Source organism: Carassius gibelio, chromosome A5, assembly GCF_023724105.1.
Source record: "Carassius gibelio isolate Cgi1373 ecotype wild population from Czech Republic chromosome A5, carGib1.2-hapl.c, whole genome shotgun sequence".
Classification (NCBI taxonomy): Eukaryota; Metazoa; Chordata; class Actinopteri; order Cypriniformes; family Cyprinidae; genus Carassius; species Carassius gibelio.
This window is the reverse complement of record NC_068375.1, coordinates 38,073,761-38,092,411: the sequence shown is the minus strand read 5'-3', so window position 1 is coordinate 38,092,411 and position 18,651 is coordinate 38,073,761. Positions and strand designations below refer to the sequence as shown.

General features: G+C 34.0%; 1 protein-coding gene across 1 annotated transcript; it reads right to left on the bottom strand.

The window, feature by feature from the left end:
* Positions 1 to 717: 717 nt before the first annotated feature.
* Positions 718 to 17,536, bottom strand: LOC128014864 (scavenger receptor cysteine-rich domain-containing group B protein-like). Its single transcript, XM_052598551.1, has 12 exons — positions 17,418 to 17,536; positions 14,453 to 14,567; positions 14,143 to 14,175; positions 12,234 to 12,272; positions 9,919 to 10,221; positions 9,639 to 9,704; positions 7,494 to 7,808; positions 6,828 to 6,905; positions 6,504 to 6,575; positions 4,948 to 5,262; positions 3,010 to 3,102; positions 718 to 1,573 (listed from the first exon to the last, which is right to left on the bottom strand). The coding sequence occupies exons 2-12, from the start codon at positions 14,541 to 14,543 to the stop codon at positions 1,260 to 1,262; spliced, it is 1,719 nt and encodes a 572-aa protein (XP_052454511.1). The 5' UTR covers positions 14,544 to 14,567; positions 17,418 to 17,536; the 3' UTR covers positions 718 to 1,259.
* Between the last annotated feature and the right edge of the window lie 1,115 nt (positions 17,537 to 18,651).

Here is an 18,651-nt window from a genome sequence, read left to right as displayed (position 1 = left end):
ATGCTAACAAAAAAAAAAGTCTAAATCCAGACACCCATTATAACAAGGAACTACTATGTTAAATGGCAAAATAAGTGTTTTACATTGATTATTTTATCAAATTGGTTTTAAATGAAGATAATTAAACCTTAATTATATAGAGCACCTGCAGGAGGAAGAAATGATGCAATTTTGTCTTAAAAGAAGAGAATTGTATAGATATTTCAATTAAAAAGAAAACGCTGCAGTCCACCTGTGTTAAGAATGTATAATAAATTCATAACATACTTTATTTACATATGACAAAAACATTGACATTTCATCGTTTCACAAGTCTGTACAGTAAAAAATGGCATCAAAAACATTGTATCAATTGTCTTTTTCTTTACTTTTTTCTTCTTTTTTAAATTTATGTTATGTATATATAATTGTAAATAAAATATATTTTGTATATTCAATATCTTATATAAAATATTGTATGTAAAATATCTTATTATATGTACAAATTGTATATAAAATATCTTAATCATAACATCAAACAAATTTCTTTCTTTTTAAGAGGCTATGAAGTTAGGCCAATGACATGGTTTTCTTTCCTCATTACCAATGCAATATTCCTTTATCCCATAAATTTTTATTCTGTGCATTTCAAAAACAGAAACAAAAGGATATAATTTTTTTTTTTTACATTAAAGCCATTATTTTTCCCAATCAAAATGGACCTGAGAACATTTTTTTTTTCTGAACAAACCCAATAATTTTTTTCTGAAATAATAATGAAAGCTATTTTTCATTTCACAAAATGCAAATATATTCAGATACACTGTTAACATTTAAGACATGCAACACAGCCATCTTTAAAAATGTAAAATAAAAAAGTTGTGTTTCTTTTTATAATTGGAAAAGTACTAGGAGTACAGTACGCAAGTTTTTGTATGGCATAATAAATTTGGTGCTTGCAATCAAAATGACAGGCTAAAACTTTGGTTTCCATCAATAGTTTAAAATATGTTCAGCATACTTGTTCACCCACATTATTATAGTTTATAAAGTGCATAATTAGAATTTCATTCATAATATTTATTACAGTTATTTATATAACAATATTAGGATAATTTATTAGTAATTATTTAATCTTGAACATTTCTTCATCAGGGTTGTCGTGAGGCGTTATGTACAAAATGCATACAAGTCCTGGAAACCTCTTCCTCTCCCACTGTGTTCACTGGGCGGGGGTGGTGGGCGTGGCTTACAGTGGGTGTGGCCTGTGGTGGGCGGAGTCAGAGTTCACACGTGACGCTGGCATCCTCTGAATGGTCACAGTTGTGGATGTTCCATGCTATGTGAGAGCACTGAGTGAGAGCAGCTTCTCTGCCTGTGCACTTCAGATTGTCCATCTGGATTGTGCCACGGCCGGGACCGAAGTAGGCCATCACCTGGGCGGCTCGAGGCAGCCCACAGCCCATCTGCCTGCACACCACCTTCGCATCCACAATATCCCAAGCGTCATCACACACGGTTCCCCATTCTCCTCTCAGGAATATCTCCACACGGCCCTCACAGTGATTCAGGCCCCCTACAAGTCTGATGGTACCTTGAGAAGAGATAAAGAAAGAAAGGGATCAGCTGTGTGCCTAAACGGTAAGAGAGACTAGAAATAGTGTGTCTTTGATCATAGTATACAGAAAACTAGTTTTGGAGTAGTGTGCATTCATGCCTTTTCAGTTATTGTCCACAACCCCCATATTATTATAAATATTTTCTTTCTTAGTATTTTCGATTTCCAGTACAAATATCTAAATGTTTTAATATCTAAGTGAGTTTACGCTTAAAACGAGAAAACAATTATCTGTGCACTTAAAGCTGCAGTAGGTAACTTTTGTAAAAATATGTTTTTTACATATTTGTTAAACCTGTCATTATGTCCTGACAGTAGAATATGAGACAGATAATCTGTGTAAAAATCAAGCTCCTCTGGCTCCTCCCAGTGTCCTATTGCCATTTGCAGAAAGTCATCTGCTCCCGGTAAAAATCAACCAATCAGAGCTGCGGTCCGTAACTTTGTTTGTGTTCAAAATGTAGAAAAATGAACATAATAAGCGAGTACACCATGAATCCATTTTCCAAACCGTGTTTCTAGCTTGTCCTGAATCACTAGGGTGCACCTATAATAAGTGTTTATATTCGGACTATTTTAGATTGCTTCGGGGGTACCGCGGCGGACTAACCCAGTACCTTTGTGATTCTTCATAGACATAAACAGAGAGAAGTAGTTCCGGCTACGATGTTCTTACGCAAGACGCAAGCAGTGTTGTTTATTAACCGCTAGAGCGTCTAAAAGTTACCGACTGCAGCTTTAATTCAGAAGGAAAACAAGATTATTTTGTCTGACCTTATTCACAGATATTTTTTCTTGGAAAGATTCTGACCCATTATAATATTAAATAGCCAAATCTATCAGATCTATCACATATTCATTAATTCACAAAACACAGTGAACACAGATGATGAAAGAAACATATTATTTTATTGCTGCCAAATGATTAATCGCGATTGTTTGCGTCCAAAATAAAAGTTTTGTTTACACTATATATGTGTGTACACTGTGTATATATACATGCATGTATATATTTAAGAAAATTTTTGTTTATATATTAAATATATTTATAAATAATATCAAATATTAGAATCTGAATATATAAATGTATATACATGTAAATAATTTTAAATAATATACTGAATGTGTGTGTGTGTGTATATGTGTGTGTGTATATATATATATATATATACACACACACATATACATACATCATATATATATATATATATACACAGTACACATAGATATATAATGTAAACAAAAACTGTAGGTATAACCAGTGTTTAATTATATACAGGTTTTCTGCGGGTTTTGAAAAGTTGTGATAAGTTCTGATTTTAAAGGGATATGTCACTCAAAACTGAAAATATTGACTGTTTCTGTAAAATCCTTTTGGATGTTAAGAGTCTAGTGTGATTCGGTGTTCTTACCCTCCGCTGGTGATGTGGTTGTAGTTGCTCTTGTAGGTTTCTCTGTCATCCATATGCCAAAGTCTTTTCCGACTACCATATACTCTGTAAGTGCTGAAAGAAAGTCAGCACAAAAGATATACTTCAAAATCTTCTTTTGGTAAACTTTCATTGACCGTGACATGAACGTATTCTTTTATAAACACTAACTTTTGGTTCTCATTCATGATCCATGGGTTGATACTCATACTTTCATTTCTTAATCTTGTGTATATTTTAGTCTTTCTTCTTCTCTTAAATGCTCATATATTAGACGCATGCATGCATGTATTAATGCGTTAGTGGATCCATGTGGCCTGTGTGGAGGACGGCTTCCCTGCGGTCTGTGCTGATGATGATTTGCTCTGACGGACCTCTTTGTTTTTCATGTAGTCACGGCTGACTGGCGTACAGAGGATGCTTCTAAATTAGCTGCAAATGCTGACCTTGGATCAAATGAGTGTGTGTTTGTAAGTGTGTGTGAAAGTGGAAGCGTGCCAGAGGAAAAAACGCCCGCAAGACTTGACCACAATTCAGCAGAACATTGTGTTGCAGCGAGGATTGTGTGTGTGTGTCTGTGTTTTATAATGAATAAATGGTGGTGTTGTGAATGACTGCATGAATTTCATGAATGAAGGATTAACAGCACACACAAGTCTTATCTATGCATAAAGAATCTTAATTTTTCTTAAAATTCTTTCTAAAGAAGTTTCTTCTGCTCATCAAGGCTTGATTTATTTGATCAAAATGCAGAATTTTTTTTTTTTTTTTTTTTTATATTATTACAATTTAAAATAAGTTTTCTATTTGCATATACTTTAAAATATAATTTATTCCTGTGATGCACAGCTGTATTTTCAGCATCATTACTCCAATCTTCAGTGTCACATGATCTTCAGAAATCTGAATAATATGTTGATTTAATATCAGTGTTTAAAACACTGATTTTTAACAGTGATTTTATTTGGAATGTATAATACCTTTTTTTTCCTTTTTTAAAAGAAATGAAAAAGGATGTGTTAAATAGATTTTTTTTTTCAAAAGATAGTAAAGACTTCTATTGTTACAAACGAATTCTATTTTGAATAAGCCCTGTTCTTTTTACCTTTTGAACGGCAGTGTGTGTATATACACTTTATATTATTCTGTATTAAACCTGATGAACAAATAGTTGTAATTCACTATATTACCAAAATGTGTATTTTTATTTTCTAAAAGTAGGATTTGCTGTGTAATGTGCCCTGAACATGTTTCTGTGAAATACAGCTACATGTATGGATATCAGTTTATTTTCATTTAAATAATTACAATAAAATGGAACTAATTTACATTAAATTCTCTGAATAATTGTTTAATATTGATCTAAATATCAATGAGTTAATGTATATGAATAAGTATGCACACTGTATATGCGACCCTGGACAACAAAACCAGGGTTATATTTGTAGCAATAGCAAAAAAAAAAAAAAAAAAAAGTTTTATCATGCCAAAAACATTAGGAAAATTAGTAAAGATTGTGTTCCATTAAGCTATTTTGTAAATTTCTATCTTAAATATATCAAAACTTTTTTATTTTTATTTTTTATATTAGTAATATGCATTGCATTGGTAAGAATTTGCAAAAACGCATTTCTTTTAAAATACATTTTTTCTGAAAAATCCTGTCATACGTGCACAAACTGACAGCCACCACTTATAACCTACTACTAAATATTGTAGAAACGTAATTTTTCTGTAAAGTTGCTTTGTAATGATTTGTATCGTAAAAAGCACTATACAAATAAACATTAATGTAATTGAACTGAACTTAAGTTTTGTGGTCCAGGGACACATATGAATGTAAAATGCATGGCTTTTCAAAACTATTTATTTCCATGTGATCGTTCTGTAAGTCTGTAAGGTATGTTATAATTTTCTTACGCTCACAGATGACTCCAGCGTCTTCGTAATGGCCACAGTTATGCTGTCCCCAGCCCAGATTGAAGCAGTCGGACAGCTTCTGCTCGCTGCCACTGCAGTCCACGTTATCCAGCAGTATGGGACCAGAGCCGTAGCCGAAGTGAGCCAGAGGTTTGGCTGCGATAGCCGGCCCGCATCCCATCTGTCTGCAGACCACCTGAGCGTTGTCCATATCCCAGTCATCATCACAGACCGTTCCCCAGACGGTGAAGTAGAGGATTTCCACTCGGCCCTGACAGCTGTTGAGGCCATTCACCAAACGGATGCTCGGCTTCTCTGAAAGAGAGACACAACAGATAACTCACAAAACATACACTGCTGTTCAAACGTTTGGGGTTTCGGGGTCTCTTCTGCTTACCAAGGCTGTAAATACCATACAGTAAAAACAGCAATTTTTAGAAAAAATATTACCACTTCAATTAGCTGTTTTCTGTGTGAATATATTGTAAAATGTCATTTATTCCTGTGATGTACAACTGTATTTTCATCATCATTACTGCATTATCTATATATCTAATATATATATTTATTTATTTTAAAATTAGAAAGATACAATTGTGAATAAAAACTGGATGCAATGATGCACTCATGCAACCCCACACCATCAGAGATGTAGGCTTATGAACTGAACCCTGGTATCAACTTGGGTTATCCTTGTCCTCTTTAGTCCGGATGACATGGTGTCCCAGTTTTCCAAAAAGAACTTCAAATTTTGATTCGTCTGACCACAGAACAGTTTAACACTTTGCCACAGTCCATTTTAAATGATCCTTAGCCCAGAGAAATCGCTTGCGCTTCTGGATCATGTTTAGATATGGCGTCTTTTTTTGACCTATAGTGTTTTAGCCGGTAACTGCGAATGGCACAGTGGATTGTGTTCACTGACAATGTTTTCTGGAAGTATTCCTGAGCCCATAATGTGATTTCCATTACAGTATCATTCCTGTATATGATGCAGTGCAGTCCTGAAGATCACGGGCATCCAGTATGGTTTTCAGGCCTTGACCCTTACGCACCGAGATTGTTCCAGATTCTCTGAATCTTTGGATGATATTATGCACTGTAGATGATGATAACTTCAAACTCTTTGCAATTTTTCTCTGAGAAACTCCTTTCTGATATTGCGCCACTATTTTTCGCCGCAGCATTGGGGGAATTGGTGATCCTCTGCCCATCTTGACTTCTGATAAACACTGCCGCTCTGAGAGGCTCTTTTTATACCCAATCATGTTCCCAATTGACTTTATAAGTTGCAAATTGTCTTTTACTTTTGACTTTTCCGGCCTCTTATTGCTACCTGTCCCAATTTTTCTGGTAGCTCTCATGAAATCCAAAATGAGCCAATATTTGGCATGACATTTCAAAATGTCTGACTTTCAACATTTGATATGTTATCTATATTCTATAGTGAATAAAATATAAGTTCATGAAATTTGTAAATTACTCGGTAAATTAATCGGTTTGTAGATAGATAGATAGTCACTGGATGCTTTATGAGATGTTTGTGTTTTTGCTACCTTTCATTGTTGAGGCTGTAGTGGCCGTCTCAGTTGCGGTTACAAGGCTTACTGCCACTGCTGTTTCTGTCCCTGAAGATAACAGAGAAAAGTGTGGTGAAAAAGAACAGACAAAATACAAAATTGTTCTCTGTGATGTTTTCAAAGGACGCCACCTGCTGGTGCTCTAAGGGGCTTATTATTCAGGACGGTCCTGTTAGCAGGCAGTGTGTGACAGATGGTCAGGGACAGCAGTTTATAACAATGGATTGGCTCTCAATTCAACCGTGCATTATTGAAAATCACAGGTGAAGTTACATGAATCAGAATCAGCAGAGTTTATACCTGCTGTGCTTTCAGGAAAGATGAACTCTCTGCCTCTTGTCTCGGTGTTGATAACCGGGACCATGGTGGAACTGGCACCTGTAATATGAGAGAGAATTAGATCTGCCATCCAATCTAAATATCTCATAAAAGTGCTAAAGAAATTTGTAAAAAGAATGAAAAAATGGTTGAAAGTGCAAAATAAAATAGCAAAAATATTGAAAAAATTACTACATAAAATAGCAAAATGGAAAACTATCAAATAAAATCACTTTATATGTCTTATAAAGAAAAGAAAAATAAAATAAAAATTTTGTTGGACTGTTGGACCCCACTAAGTACATTAGTTCATCTGAATATGGCTTGTTCGACAGAAAATGTGCATTTTATGTGTGAGTTTAGTGAGTTGATGTGATGATCTTAATTTTTAATGTAAAAGCAGTGTGGATGTTTGTAACTTGAATGTGTGAGGCTCACATACACTTCCAGTCATATTAGCTGTACAGTCAGTTATGCTGCTTGATATAGCAAACAGGTATTTATAATCATATTATGTGATATTATTATTGTATCCCTAAGCACTAGTTTTTAGCAAGTATTTTTTCCTGTAGTTATTTACCTATAGTGACCGAAGAATCAGAAGAGTCGTGCACATCCACAGGGAATAGTAATAGGAAAGAAGCCCACCTGAGCAGATGACCCCGGCGTCCTCATGGTGGCCACAGTTGTGTACTCCCCAGCCGAGGCTGTTACAGGTGGCCAGGCTTCCCTCCTGCCCGTTACAGTTCACATTGTCCAGCAAAATCCGTCCCGTGCCGTAGCCGAAGTAGGAATTTGAAGGTGCGCCGACAGCTTGTCCGCAGCCGACTTGTTGACACACGACTGAAGCGTCCACCATGCTCCAATCATCATCACACACCGTCCCCCAGCTGCCCTGATAGTAGATCTCCACCCGGCCCTGACAGCGGTCCCCGGACCCCGCCAGACGCACCGCCCCGTCTCCTACAGCACACGACGGTCAGACGTAGTGTAAGGAACAACTGAATATGAGAGCGGACAGCTCTTTAAAAGTCATTTTTAACATTCCTTTTATATACAAATTTATAATATAGGCCTGTGCACTCTTAAAAATGAAGGTGCTTTACAGTGATGCTATAGAAGAACCTCTTTGTCTAAATGGTTTCATAAAGGAACCCTTGTTTCTCAGTGTTCCTGTGGCTCAAGTGGTAGAGCATTGTGTTAGCAGCGCAAGGTTGTTGGTTCGATTCCCAGGGTTTAGATAAAAATGTTAGCCTGAATGTAGTGGAGAAAAAGCGTCTGATAGATGTAAGAACCTTTAACATTTGAAGAACCTTTGTGGCGAAAGAAGGTTCTTCAGATTTTAAAAAGATAAGAAAATTACTGAATGGTTCTTTGTGGAACAAAAAATGGTTCTTCTATAGCATCACTTGAAGAACATTTTGAAGCACATTTATTTTAAAGATTGTACTGTATATGTAATAGAAATGTATTTATTTAGTTTTGTTTTTTTTTTACTTTTTTTTTTTCAACACCAAATACCTTTACTGCTGTTGCTTTCTAATGCATAATAGATGTGTTACTCTCAAAATACATCATTTTGGGGAATTTTTTTTTTTTTTTTTTTGAGAATTATTGTATTCTTGTTTTAAAGTAAGAATTGATGCCTCAGAAAGTAAGAGGAAATTCAGACACTTGTAATTTAAATCACTGAGACCCTTTTAACGTTACACCAGATACTTCCATAAAATAATATGAATATGAGATGTTAATGATCCGCACATATAACACAGTGATTGAGAGCTGAAGAAATCAATGCTCCTCAGAAGATGTGAGATGTTCTGGAGGCTTGTGAAGATCATTCCTCCGCTGAGGAACACTCAAACTAAAGCTTCTGGAAACAAACGCTCCTCAAAAGATCCTGAGGATCAGATTTGAGACTTGATTGCTGGAGAATTTCACGAGCTAAAGATGGACGTTTGTGCAATTAAATACCTTTTTCTTTCTTTTTTTTACTGCAGGATTGAATATGAACTTGGCATTGAATATGATGCAGACGGAGGGCTACGGTTTCAAGTAAACACACACTAATGTGCCTCGAATTGGAAACATGAGGAACATATCATGAATACCAATGCCATTAAATTCCCCAAACAAATTCCCATAAGGCTTTGTTTCTTTCTTTAGCTCTTATAACATTTGAGCTATATTAGGTGAATAGATTATACTGAAACAGGATGAGAGAAGCAAAGACAGGATGAACATGATCCTTCAGAGGAAGTTCTGATGTGATCTGTTGTTCATCACTGCACTTTTCATTTGGGATAAATTATAACTATAAGCTGGGTAATTATATAACCAAAATTAAATGTTGTATTTCTTAAGAATATATATTATGACTCAGTAAATGCTGTAAAATAAGCAGTAAATGAAATAATAATAATAATAATAATAATAAAATAAATAAACTTGTAAAACAGCTGGAGTAAAAATTAAATAATTCAAAATATAAGACATTTAAAAAAATATATAACAATGACAAAAACATATTTTAAAATATTTAAAACTAAATCTTACTGTTATTAATATAACACTAATTATAATGAGCCACTGTGCAGTTTTGGAGGGAAATCAACAGTACAAGCAACTTAAGTATGAGAAGAAATTTCTGGTGTTTTGTATCTTGTTTAATCAAATTTAGTTCGGTAATCCTAACATTTCATAATATGTTTATGTAAAACACAAAAATGAATTAGAAGTGGATATATCCTCATGTAAAAGTAAAAAAAGGGCCGAATAAACTTTGCAACTCACTTAAAGCAGAGATCAGACGGGACGGTGTGGTGGGCTCCAGGCCTCGGGGTTCGATGGCATTATTGCCTGTGAGAAACGAACAAGTCATGATCTCACATAAATGAATCTTAATATGATTTTTATTTGTCACATACATGATTATAAAGAGCATTATAACCCATGAACCCATGCAAAGAAATCAGCTTTAATGCACTAATAAAAAAAGCAGAAGCAGGAAAAAAGAGCTTGGGTGTTTCAGCATATTGACTCTGAGTGGTGTTCCTTGGGTCTCTCCACATACCTTTACAGGTGACGGCCACGTCTTCATAGTGGTAGCAGTTATGGACACCCCATCCCTGATTCCTGCACTGACTGAGGTCCATCTCTCCTCCTTTACAGTCCACGTTGTCCAGCAGGATGGGACCGGATCCCTGGCCGAACCTGGAGCTGGTCCCCACAGCCACGGCCACACCGCAGTCCAGAAGCCGACACACCACATTGGAGTCCACCATGTCCCAGTCGTCATCGCACACCGTCCCCCACGTGCTGTTAAAGAGCACCTCCACACGGCCCTCGCACGGGTTCCTGCCGTTCACCAGCCGCACTGGAGGCCCAGCGCATTACTTTCAGCATTATACTGAGACACTGTCACTATAACTACTTTTTGTTGAGCGATATATTGCCCTCGAAGTAATTGCGATAAGCAATTTTATTTTAATTTTTTTTAAAGACCATCTTATGCCACCAAATGTAACAGCATAACAATGCAAGAAGGCCTACATACTTCCAAATAACAAAAAACTTTTAATTGTTAACTCTTTCCCCGCAATTTTTTACAACTTTTCATGTTTTCACTGTTATACACTTGGGGGCGCTATTACACATCTACAGTACAAAACCTCCCAAACAAAAACACACATGAACAGGATGGAAAAACTAGTGATCTCTTATGTAATTAGATGCATATGATAAATAATGCGATCATCAGCAATAGACAGCATATAAATGAAAACTGTATAACGTTATGGAGTAAAAATGTTGATCCAGAAAGGTGTATACAGGTATCTCTGTGCAATCTTCGGAGGTGTTGATGGAAGTGAATTACTAGATTTATGCTTTTATAATCGTACTGAATATTATCCAGATGTAGTTTTTTATAAAAATTTGATGTCTCACCTTTTTAGTTAGTTTTAGAATTTTTTGTTTTTGTTTTAGCTTTTTTAACTTTAGTTTTCAAGTTAAACTAAATTAATATTTTATTTCAGTTTCATTTAGTATTTTGTATTGTTTTAGTTTTATTATCTATAATAACTCTGGAAATTGCTAGAACATACAGGGTACATGTATGTTTCAGTGTTATTTTGATATAACTGAAATAATATTATAGTTCTTATAAATATTTTTAATTAGCCTATTTGTTGCATTTTCTTTTTCATTTTAGTTAAAGGTTTAGAAATGTATTTTTTTTGTAATATTTATAATTTTTTTAACATTTCTCTATATTTTTAAAATTGATTTTTATTTCAGTTCTAGTTTTTGTTATTTTAATAGTTTTTGTATATCCAGTTCCACTAAATGAAAACAATGTCTTGGCAGCCATCAAAAAATGTTATTATACATCTATTATATTTTTATTATATATATATCTTTCATAGTTTTATTCAGTAATTTGTTATTTTTCACATGTCATTTTAGTATAATTGAGATATTATTATAATTTTTATTAATATTTTGAATTAGTTTTGAATTATATTTAGTTAGTAGAATACATTTTATTATAAATTAGTATGCATTTTATTTATATTTTCTGATTGCATTTTAATTTTAAAGTTTTGATAATTTTATTGTTATTTTTTTTGTTACATTTATTTATTAAAAAACATTTCTTAACTATTTATAACTCCGGTATGTTTTTAAGCTATGTCTTTGGAAAACTCATGTTTTTTTAAGATCAAAAATATATATTTTGCTGGATAAATTTGAGTCTTTATTTTTGCATGCATTGTATTCTCTTTTTAACTATGTCAGTGCTATGGTACTGAATCTTGAATTTATACATGTACCACGGTAAATACATGGTGCTCCAATTTACCTTAAAGAATTTGTAAAAAAAAAATATACAAATAAATTGCATAGTTCAATATATTTATATCATATTTATATAAACATGATATTTCAAAGAATAGCATTATATTGCTATTATACATCCATAAAATGGTATTACCTTGCAATACCTGGTATAATATTCAAACAAGACATTATGCATGTCCAAAAACAGAAGAGAAAAGTGCATATATGAAAACGGCTGGTTTCTGAATAACACACTGCACGGCTCAAATATAATGATATAATGAAGCCTGTAAGAATGTCTCTAATCCCCTTCAACGTAACGCACAATAATAAGTCTAAATATGACATACGACTCCAAAAAGAGAGTGAGGACATGGCATAGCGGTGGAGAAGGGATTGTGTATTTTCTGGTGCCTCAGTGCCAATTATGATCCTTTCCTGCCGTGATCCTGCCAATGCGCGAAGGCAAACTTCTCTTTTCTTAAAAGGGTGTTCTCATACAAAGATGTAAGAAAGAGTGAGAAAATGATATCCTAACACGCTCACCTTGAGACTGTGTTGTCACTGGGGCATTTGTGTTGGTGGCTGTTGAAAAAAAAACAGGAGAGAAAGTCAAAGAGAGAGCAAACAACGATTGTGTCAAATTATTTGTTGAAAGTAAGCTCTTGGCCCTCCAGAGCTGCGGCCCTCTATATCTACTACATCTATTTTCCTGTAATTTTAGACTGGTGAAAATAGGGAGACTCTGAATTCAGCTCGGGCTGTGAGACGCACAGACTCACTGCTGAACAGATGTAAGAAACAATATTACACACATCTCATAATGCAAGATCAGATGGTCAGACTGAACAAATTCAGACAGTGGATATTGAATCTCAAATATAGAGAAAAATATTAGCAGTAATTCTACATCTACCAATGTAGACCTCTGAGACGCATTAATGAGCCACTTATTTTGGATACCTTTTAGAAATATTACAGTATGTAAAAGTTTTTCTTTGTTTTTCGTAGTTTCATTTGTGCCATGTTTAATTTGTTTGTGATGTATGTGTATATATACAGTATATACATATATATTTGTGCATATTTATATATATATATATATATATATATATATATATATATATATATATATATATATATATATATATATATATATATATATATATTCTGTATATACACTACCATTCAAAAGTTTGGGATCAGTAAGATTTATTATTATTTTCTTTATTATTTTTCAAAAGTAAATCAGCAAGGAAACATATTGATCAAAGGTGACGATGTTACATTGTTAGGATTTTTTATTTATTTAAACTGTTATTTTAAATTGTTATACTGTTATACTGTTTTCTACTGTTTTTTTTTTTTTAATAAATAAATAAGTGTAGTCTTGGTGAGCATTAGAGAATTCGTTCAAAAACATTTTTACAGATCTTACCAAACCCAATAAATGTAGAGAAATGAAATGAATAATACTTTAAATTAAATGAATAAATCTGTATTTGAGTGCACTGTTTCTCTGTGACTTATCAAATGTGTGGTCAACTCCATGCTTTCATTAATGTATATGTACTCTTAAATATTGAATATTTTTATGAATGAATGTTTTATGACATGGTTAGCTAGACATGATTTTGCCTAGATGATTTTGTTAGTGGTGTTTTTGACCAAGCGCTTCCCTTCCCTTCTCTCCTCAGACACACTTTCACTGGGTCTGTAGCAGTATTGAGAAAGCTAGAGGCTTTTGTATAACTGTGAATCAATGGAGCTTGATTTCAGCTCCTGACAAAGAAAGCCGAAAATAGCCTTTTTTTTCAACACATCCCATTTAGGTCAGTTTATAACCTTAACCTTTAATATGTATGTTGCTGAAATGTTATTCGCTCTAACTATAGTGGGTTAATATTAATGCATTTGGAAAAAACTGGGTGTAAAAGCTAGTTAGAAATTGCTAGTAAATTTTTCATTACAATGAGTCATTACAAGAAGAGCATGCAACACATTTAAACATTACATTCTTAAGTAGAAAAACTTATTTTTTTTCTTGTAAAATATATAGTTGTTTTATTAAAACTTGTTAACTTTGAGAAAGGTTCTTTTTTTTCATGCAAGTATTCACTATGGAAGCCCATTTCTGAGGAATAAAAAGGTAATTGGGACTTTTAATCTCACAGTTCTGAGTGTATACAGAAACCCACGATTCCGAATTCATAAACAAACTAATTGAAATAAAAAGCTGCAACAATTTTTTATGTTTTATTCAGTAGTATTCAAGATTTTACACTGTACATTTTCAAATGTTTTGCCGCCACAATGTAGCAAGTTGTTTAGAATTTTGCTTCATGGTTGCTATGATGCTCTGAGTTGTTTGTAGAATGTTGTTATGCGGTTGCTATGGTGGTTTCTAGGAAATTGTTAATGAAAGGTCAAAGGTTTTGTTTAAAATGATACTTACTGGAAACTGATCTTTGTTGGAGTTTGATGTCTTCTGCATATAGAAAAGACCAACACAATTATTAACATCATCATCAAATAAGTTAAATACACGCATTATCTCACATCTCTGCTGGCGTTTGCATGATTGTGAATCATTTGTAAGATTCTTTGAGAGTCATTGATCTGCTTGAACACCCATAATGCTCATGCTATTGCATATAATGCTATTTTTGATCAAATAAATGTGGCTTTGGTCAGCAAAAGAGACTTAATTACTCCAAACGTTTGACCGGTAGCGTATATTTTATATCTGTACAGCTGAGACGCACCGGTTGGAAGGAAGCAGGTGAATGCGATCAGTAAGAACGACGCCAGCAGGCAGGTGAGGATCCAGGCAGCAGATTTACAGCATCTGTTCATGGCAGAATAGATGCAGCTGGACGCCTGCAACACATACAAACACCTTGTGTGAGACCTTTATCCTCTCAAGACCCGTTTATCTGCGTTTTCTGTCTTCTGCAGTTGCTTAGTTTCACTATAGCTGTACAGTAACTAGGCTACTACTGAGTCTGCTGCTCAGTGATTGGACAGCTTCATCTCATAGTACATTATGTAAAAACACACATGCACTCATATACTGATATACGAGAGCAGGCCCATCGCTTGTGACCTGGTCATATGCTATCCAGAGAGGTTTTTATGCTCTAGAGATGGAGTAAAATGTGTTTATGTATAAATGAGTGATGCATTTTAATGTAGAGTCATGCATTGTATGTATTTTTGCACGTGAAAGTAATTTTCGGTTGCTTTCAGATTGATTTGCATGTCCAAATTTGACCCATTTTTTGGATCTGGATTCTAGAACTCTTATACATATAATTGCAAGTTCACAAGACTTCTCTTTTTGTTTTCCCCAAACCCCTTCTGACCTCATGCTGGAATGCGTGTAAATGGTGGGATTGGGCTCAGGATCTCGGCTCTGGGGGAGAATATGATATTCGGCGGCGCAGATAGTGAACATTCCGGGCCTTGGGTGCACAAAAAGACATTTCTGCTGTCTGTGGCCGCCATCGTCAGCGGCTAAACGCTGCTTCCTGCGAATCTGTCACTGGGACCGTCCTGAACGCTCAGGCAGCTGATGACACCGCTGGGGTACAGAAGAGGGGTAGATCGTGGAGGCAGAAGGGCAGGACGGAAAGCATTTAGCCTTGGTTGCCTTATGTCTGTGAGAACCTGGATTACTTCAGCTAGTTTCCAAGTCAACATTTGCCATTTTAGTTTAACTTGATATATGAAAATTACAAAAAGATGCATATAGACATTTTAGTTTCTTAATAAAACTAAAATAACACTATAGTGAGCACTAACCATCAGATAAACATATTGTAGTTAACTAAAACTAAACTTTACCTAAACTAAAAAAAAATTGCGAAGGCAACCATTCTCATTTCTGTTCGTTTAAGTTGATGCATTAAAAGAACTAAAACCTTAATAATAAAAATGATTTACTTTAAAACCAAAAACTAATAAAAATGACAAAAATACGCAACAAAATTACTAAAACTTTTTTTTTTTTTAACTAAAATGATCATGAAAGCTTAAAAATAAAATCTAATTCAAAATATTAACAAAAATTGAAAATAAATAAAACTGGTGAGACCTGACATCAAATTAACACGAGCTTCAGCCCAGGGTTATTACATGCAACTGAAACTAAATCCATAAAAAATATATAATTTTAACTTAAATCAAATATTTGTAAAATAAATGAATCAATTTAATTCTAGTTGAAAACTTTTTTTTTTTTTTTACAAAAACACAATATAATTATTAAAACATTAACTGAAATGAAAACAAAAACTAATTCAAAATATTAATTAAAACTATAAATAACATTGCTTCAGCCAGCAGTTTGCATAAATAGATGCTCAAAGGGAAAATTGCATTGTAAGAGATCTTATTTGTGTTTTTTCTCTTCTTCAGGTGCCTCAAAAAGCCAGAAACCTCGCAATGATCATATAAGGCAAGCCAAACTGAATCGAAACCTCTGTCTGACAGCAACAGAAAGCAAATCAAATCACGGCCTATTCACATGAAGTTTCAGCATAGGAAGAGCTAAAACCCTGACGCTCAGATTGTGCAGACAATTAGCCGCTGAGAACCTTCTAACGAGAGCCTGCAGACAAAATGGTGCAGTTGTGAAGGCCTGAAAATGAATCTAGTCACCAATATTAGGTTTTCAATACTCCATTCATGGCTGGATGCAGCATGGATCCACGAGGGAATAATGTTGGCTTTTGTGTGGTCTGTGTTTGCCCTCCCTCTCTCTCCTTCTCACGCTGACAGATCCCAGCCGCTCGCAGAAATACACACAGATAAACTGGGAGAGAACTGTCATCTCGCTTTTGACTCCAAACTGGATTTTGATCCAAGTTCACCATCAAAAGATTAACTTTGATTGTTTTATGGTTTCTGGTGTTATTTCTTTTCAATTAAGACTTTGCAAAGAAATTGGTGAACCTTAAGTTTGAATAATGAATATTTAAAAGAATCTACTTTTGGAAAATAATAATAAACCACAACTAATAACTATTGCAAAATTCCAGATTCTATCATTTTTGTAAAGATATGCATGATTTTAATATATACAATGATATTTAATTCAGTATATAACAATATATTGCAGTAAGTTTCTTTTGACAAGTTGTATATAAAAAAAAGATAATTTCAATAATTAGCTTTTTTCATATATATATATATATATATATATATATATATATATATATATATATATATATATATATATATATATATATATATATAATAAAAAACTAATAATAAAACATTTATTATTTAAATTTAAATTAACTTTATTATTATTTTAAATATATAGTAATATATTATTACAAAGGTGCTTTATGAAAAAAAAATGTATATATAAAAGTTATATAAATATTTTTTGCATAAAGCACATTTTGTTTTATTTTAAGGGTTATGGTTAATTTCAATTATACATTTTTTTTCACAATATCAGAATTACAAAATATTAGTTTTTTTAATATATATATATATATATATAAATATATTAATATTTTTGCATAAAGCATATGTTGAAAAGTTGTTTTTTTTAAGAAGTATTTTTATATGTTGTTTTTGACTACACCATCATTTTTCACAATGCATTATTACAGAATATGCTATTTAAATAAAAATATAATTTATTATTTTATTTAAAAAAATAATAATATTTATTATTATTTTATTTATGCCTCATAATGATAAGTATAAACATACCTTAGTTGAAAAGCAGTTTTCTTCAAATTCAGAAATAAAAGCACAAAAAGGCAACAGTCCACTGTGCTCTGGAATTCAGATGACTTGCAGCTCACAGGACGATTCTCCGACTCTCAGAGGTAAACAGAGAAAAACAGTAGTGCATCCAGCAGAAGAGCCACGAGGTCTTTCATCTCATTAACCCTGTGAGTCTATAAGTATATGGCTGCTCGAAAAAAAATTAAATAAAAGGACAATAGCATTGTATGTTAATGCCCTGACACCTCGTCCCTGCTGGGTTCATGTGAGTGAAGAGGAAAAGGGAGGAGGACAGAAGACCGGCCCTTCACAGCTATCTCAGCATCTCTGGTTTCAGGTTGCACTCACAGAAGGTGTGGTTCATCCAAAGCGCTGTACAGGAACGTGCAGGTGCATGCTTTTACATTGTCATTACCGAGCTTTCACATTTTGCATATAAAACCAAATTTTAAATCTGTATGTTCAGGCTTTTAAGTTCTGGCCATCAGACTCATCCTGCTCCTCCGCTTGATCAATAGTGTTCGGCTGTAGTCACAATATCAGTTCAGTCACTTTGATTGTGCTAATGTTTGGACAGCTTCCATGGTCATTACTGCCACTGTGTGAAGCATTTAACCTCAAATAGCCAAATAGGCATTCGTGGCATCCAGTGGGGACATAATTACTGATTATAATGAGTTATATTGTTGCGCATTGCGCTGCGTAAATATAAAACCATGTGTGCATTTGTGATCGTAGAATTGACAGACAACAAACTTGACTCTACACTGCTCAAAACTCAGGTTTTAATCATCAGTGGCAAATCCTTTACATATGAAAACATACTTACAGGTTGTGAGTCAGAACAGCTGGCATTGTATGTTTAGGAAACAGTCCTCTGTTAAATGCATTGTGCACAAACGAATATTTAGGTTGAACTGTTCTGGAACAGTGTTGTAAATACAACTTCACCACTGATTTCTAGTCATGTCCTTTTTTGGAATTCAAAACAAAGTACTGGAGCTTCACTTTCAAAACAAAACACACAGCGTTTCCATGAAATGGAACAACGAGAATAAAGGTTATGCCTTCTTTCTTTGCATGAAGATATTGTCCTGGCCCCTACGTATTTTGGGTTTGGTGAGGGGTGTTTGTTGTCAACGGTTCAGAAAACGAGAAATAAAGTGCGTGCATCTGTAATAAAACGTCCCTCACTTGGCTTCAGAAGGGGGGGGGG

Bases quoted from the DNA above. Each gene is read 5' to 3' on its own strand.
- LOC128014864 (XM_052598551.1), bottom strand. From the start codon at position 14,543: ATGAACAGATGCTGTAAATCTGCTGCCTGGATCCTCACCTGCCTGCTG. The intron at 12,273-14,142 runs GTAAGTATCATT...TTTTTTCAACAG, and splicing joins CCAACAAAGATCAGTTTCCA to CCACCAACACAAATGCCCCA. The intron at 10,222-12,233 runs GTGAGCGTGTTA...CTGGGCCTCCAG, and splicing joins AGTGACAACACAGTCTCAAG to TGCGGCTGGTGAACGGCAGG.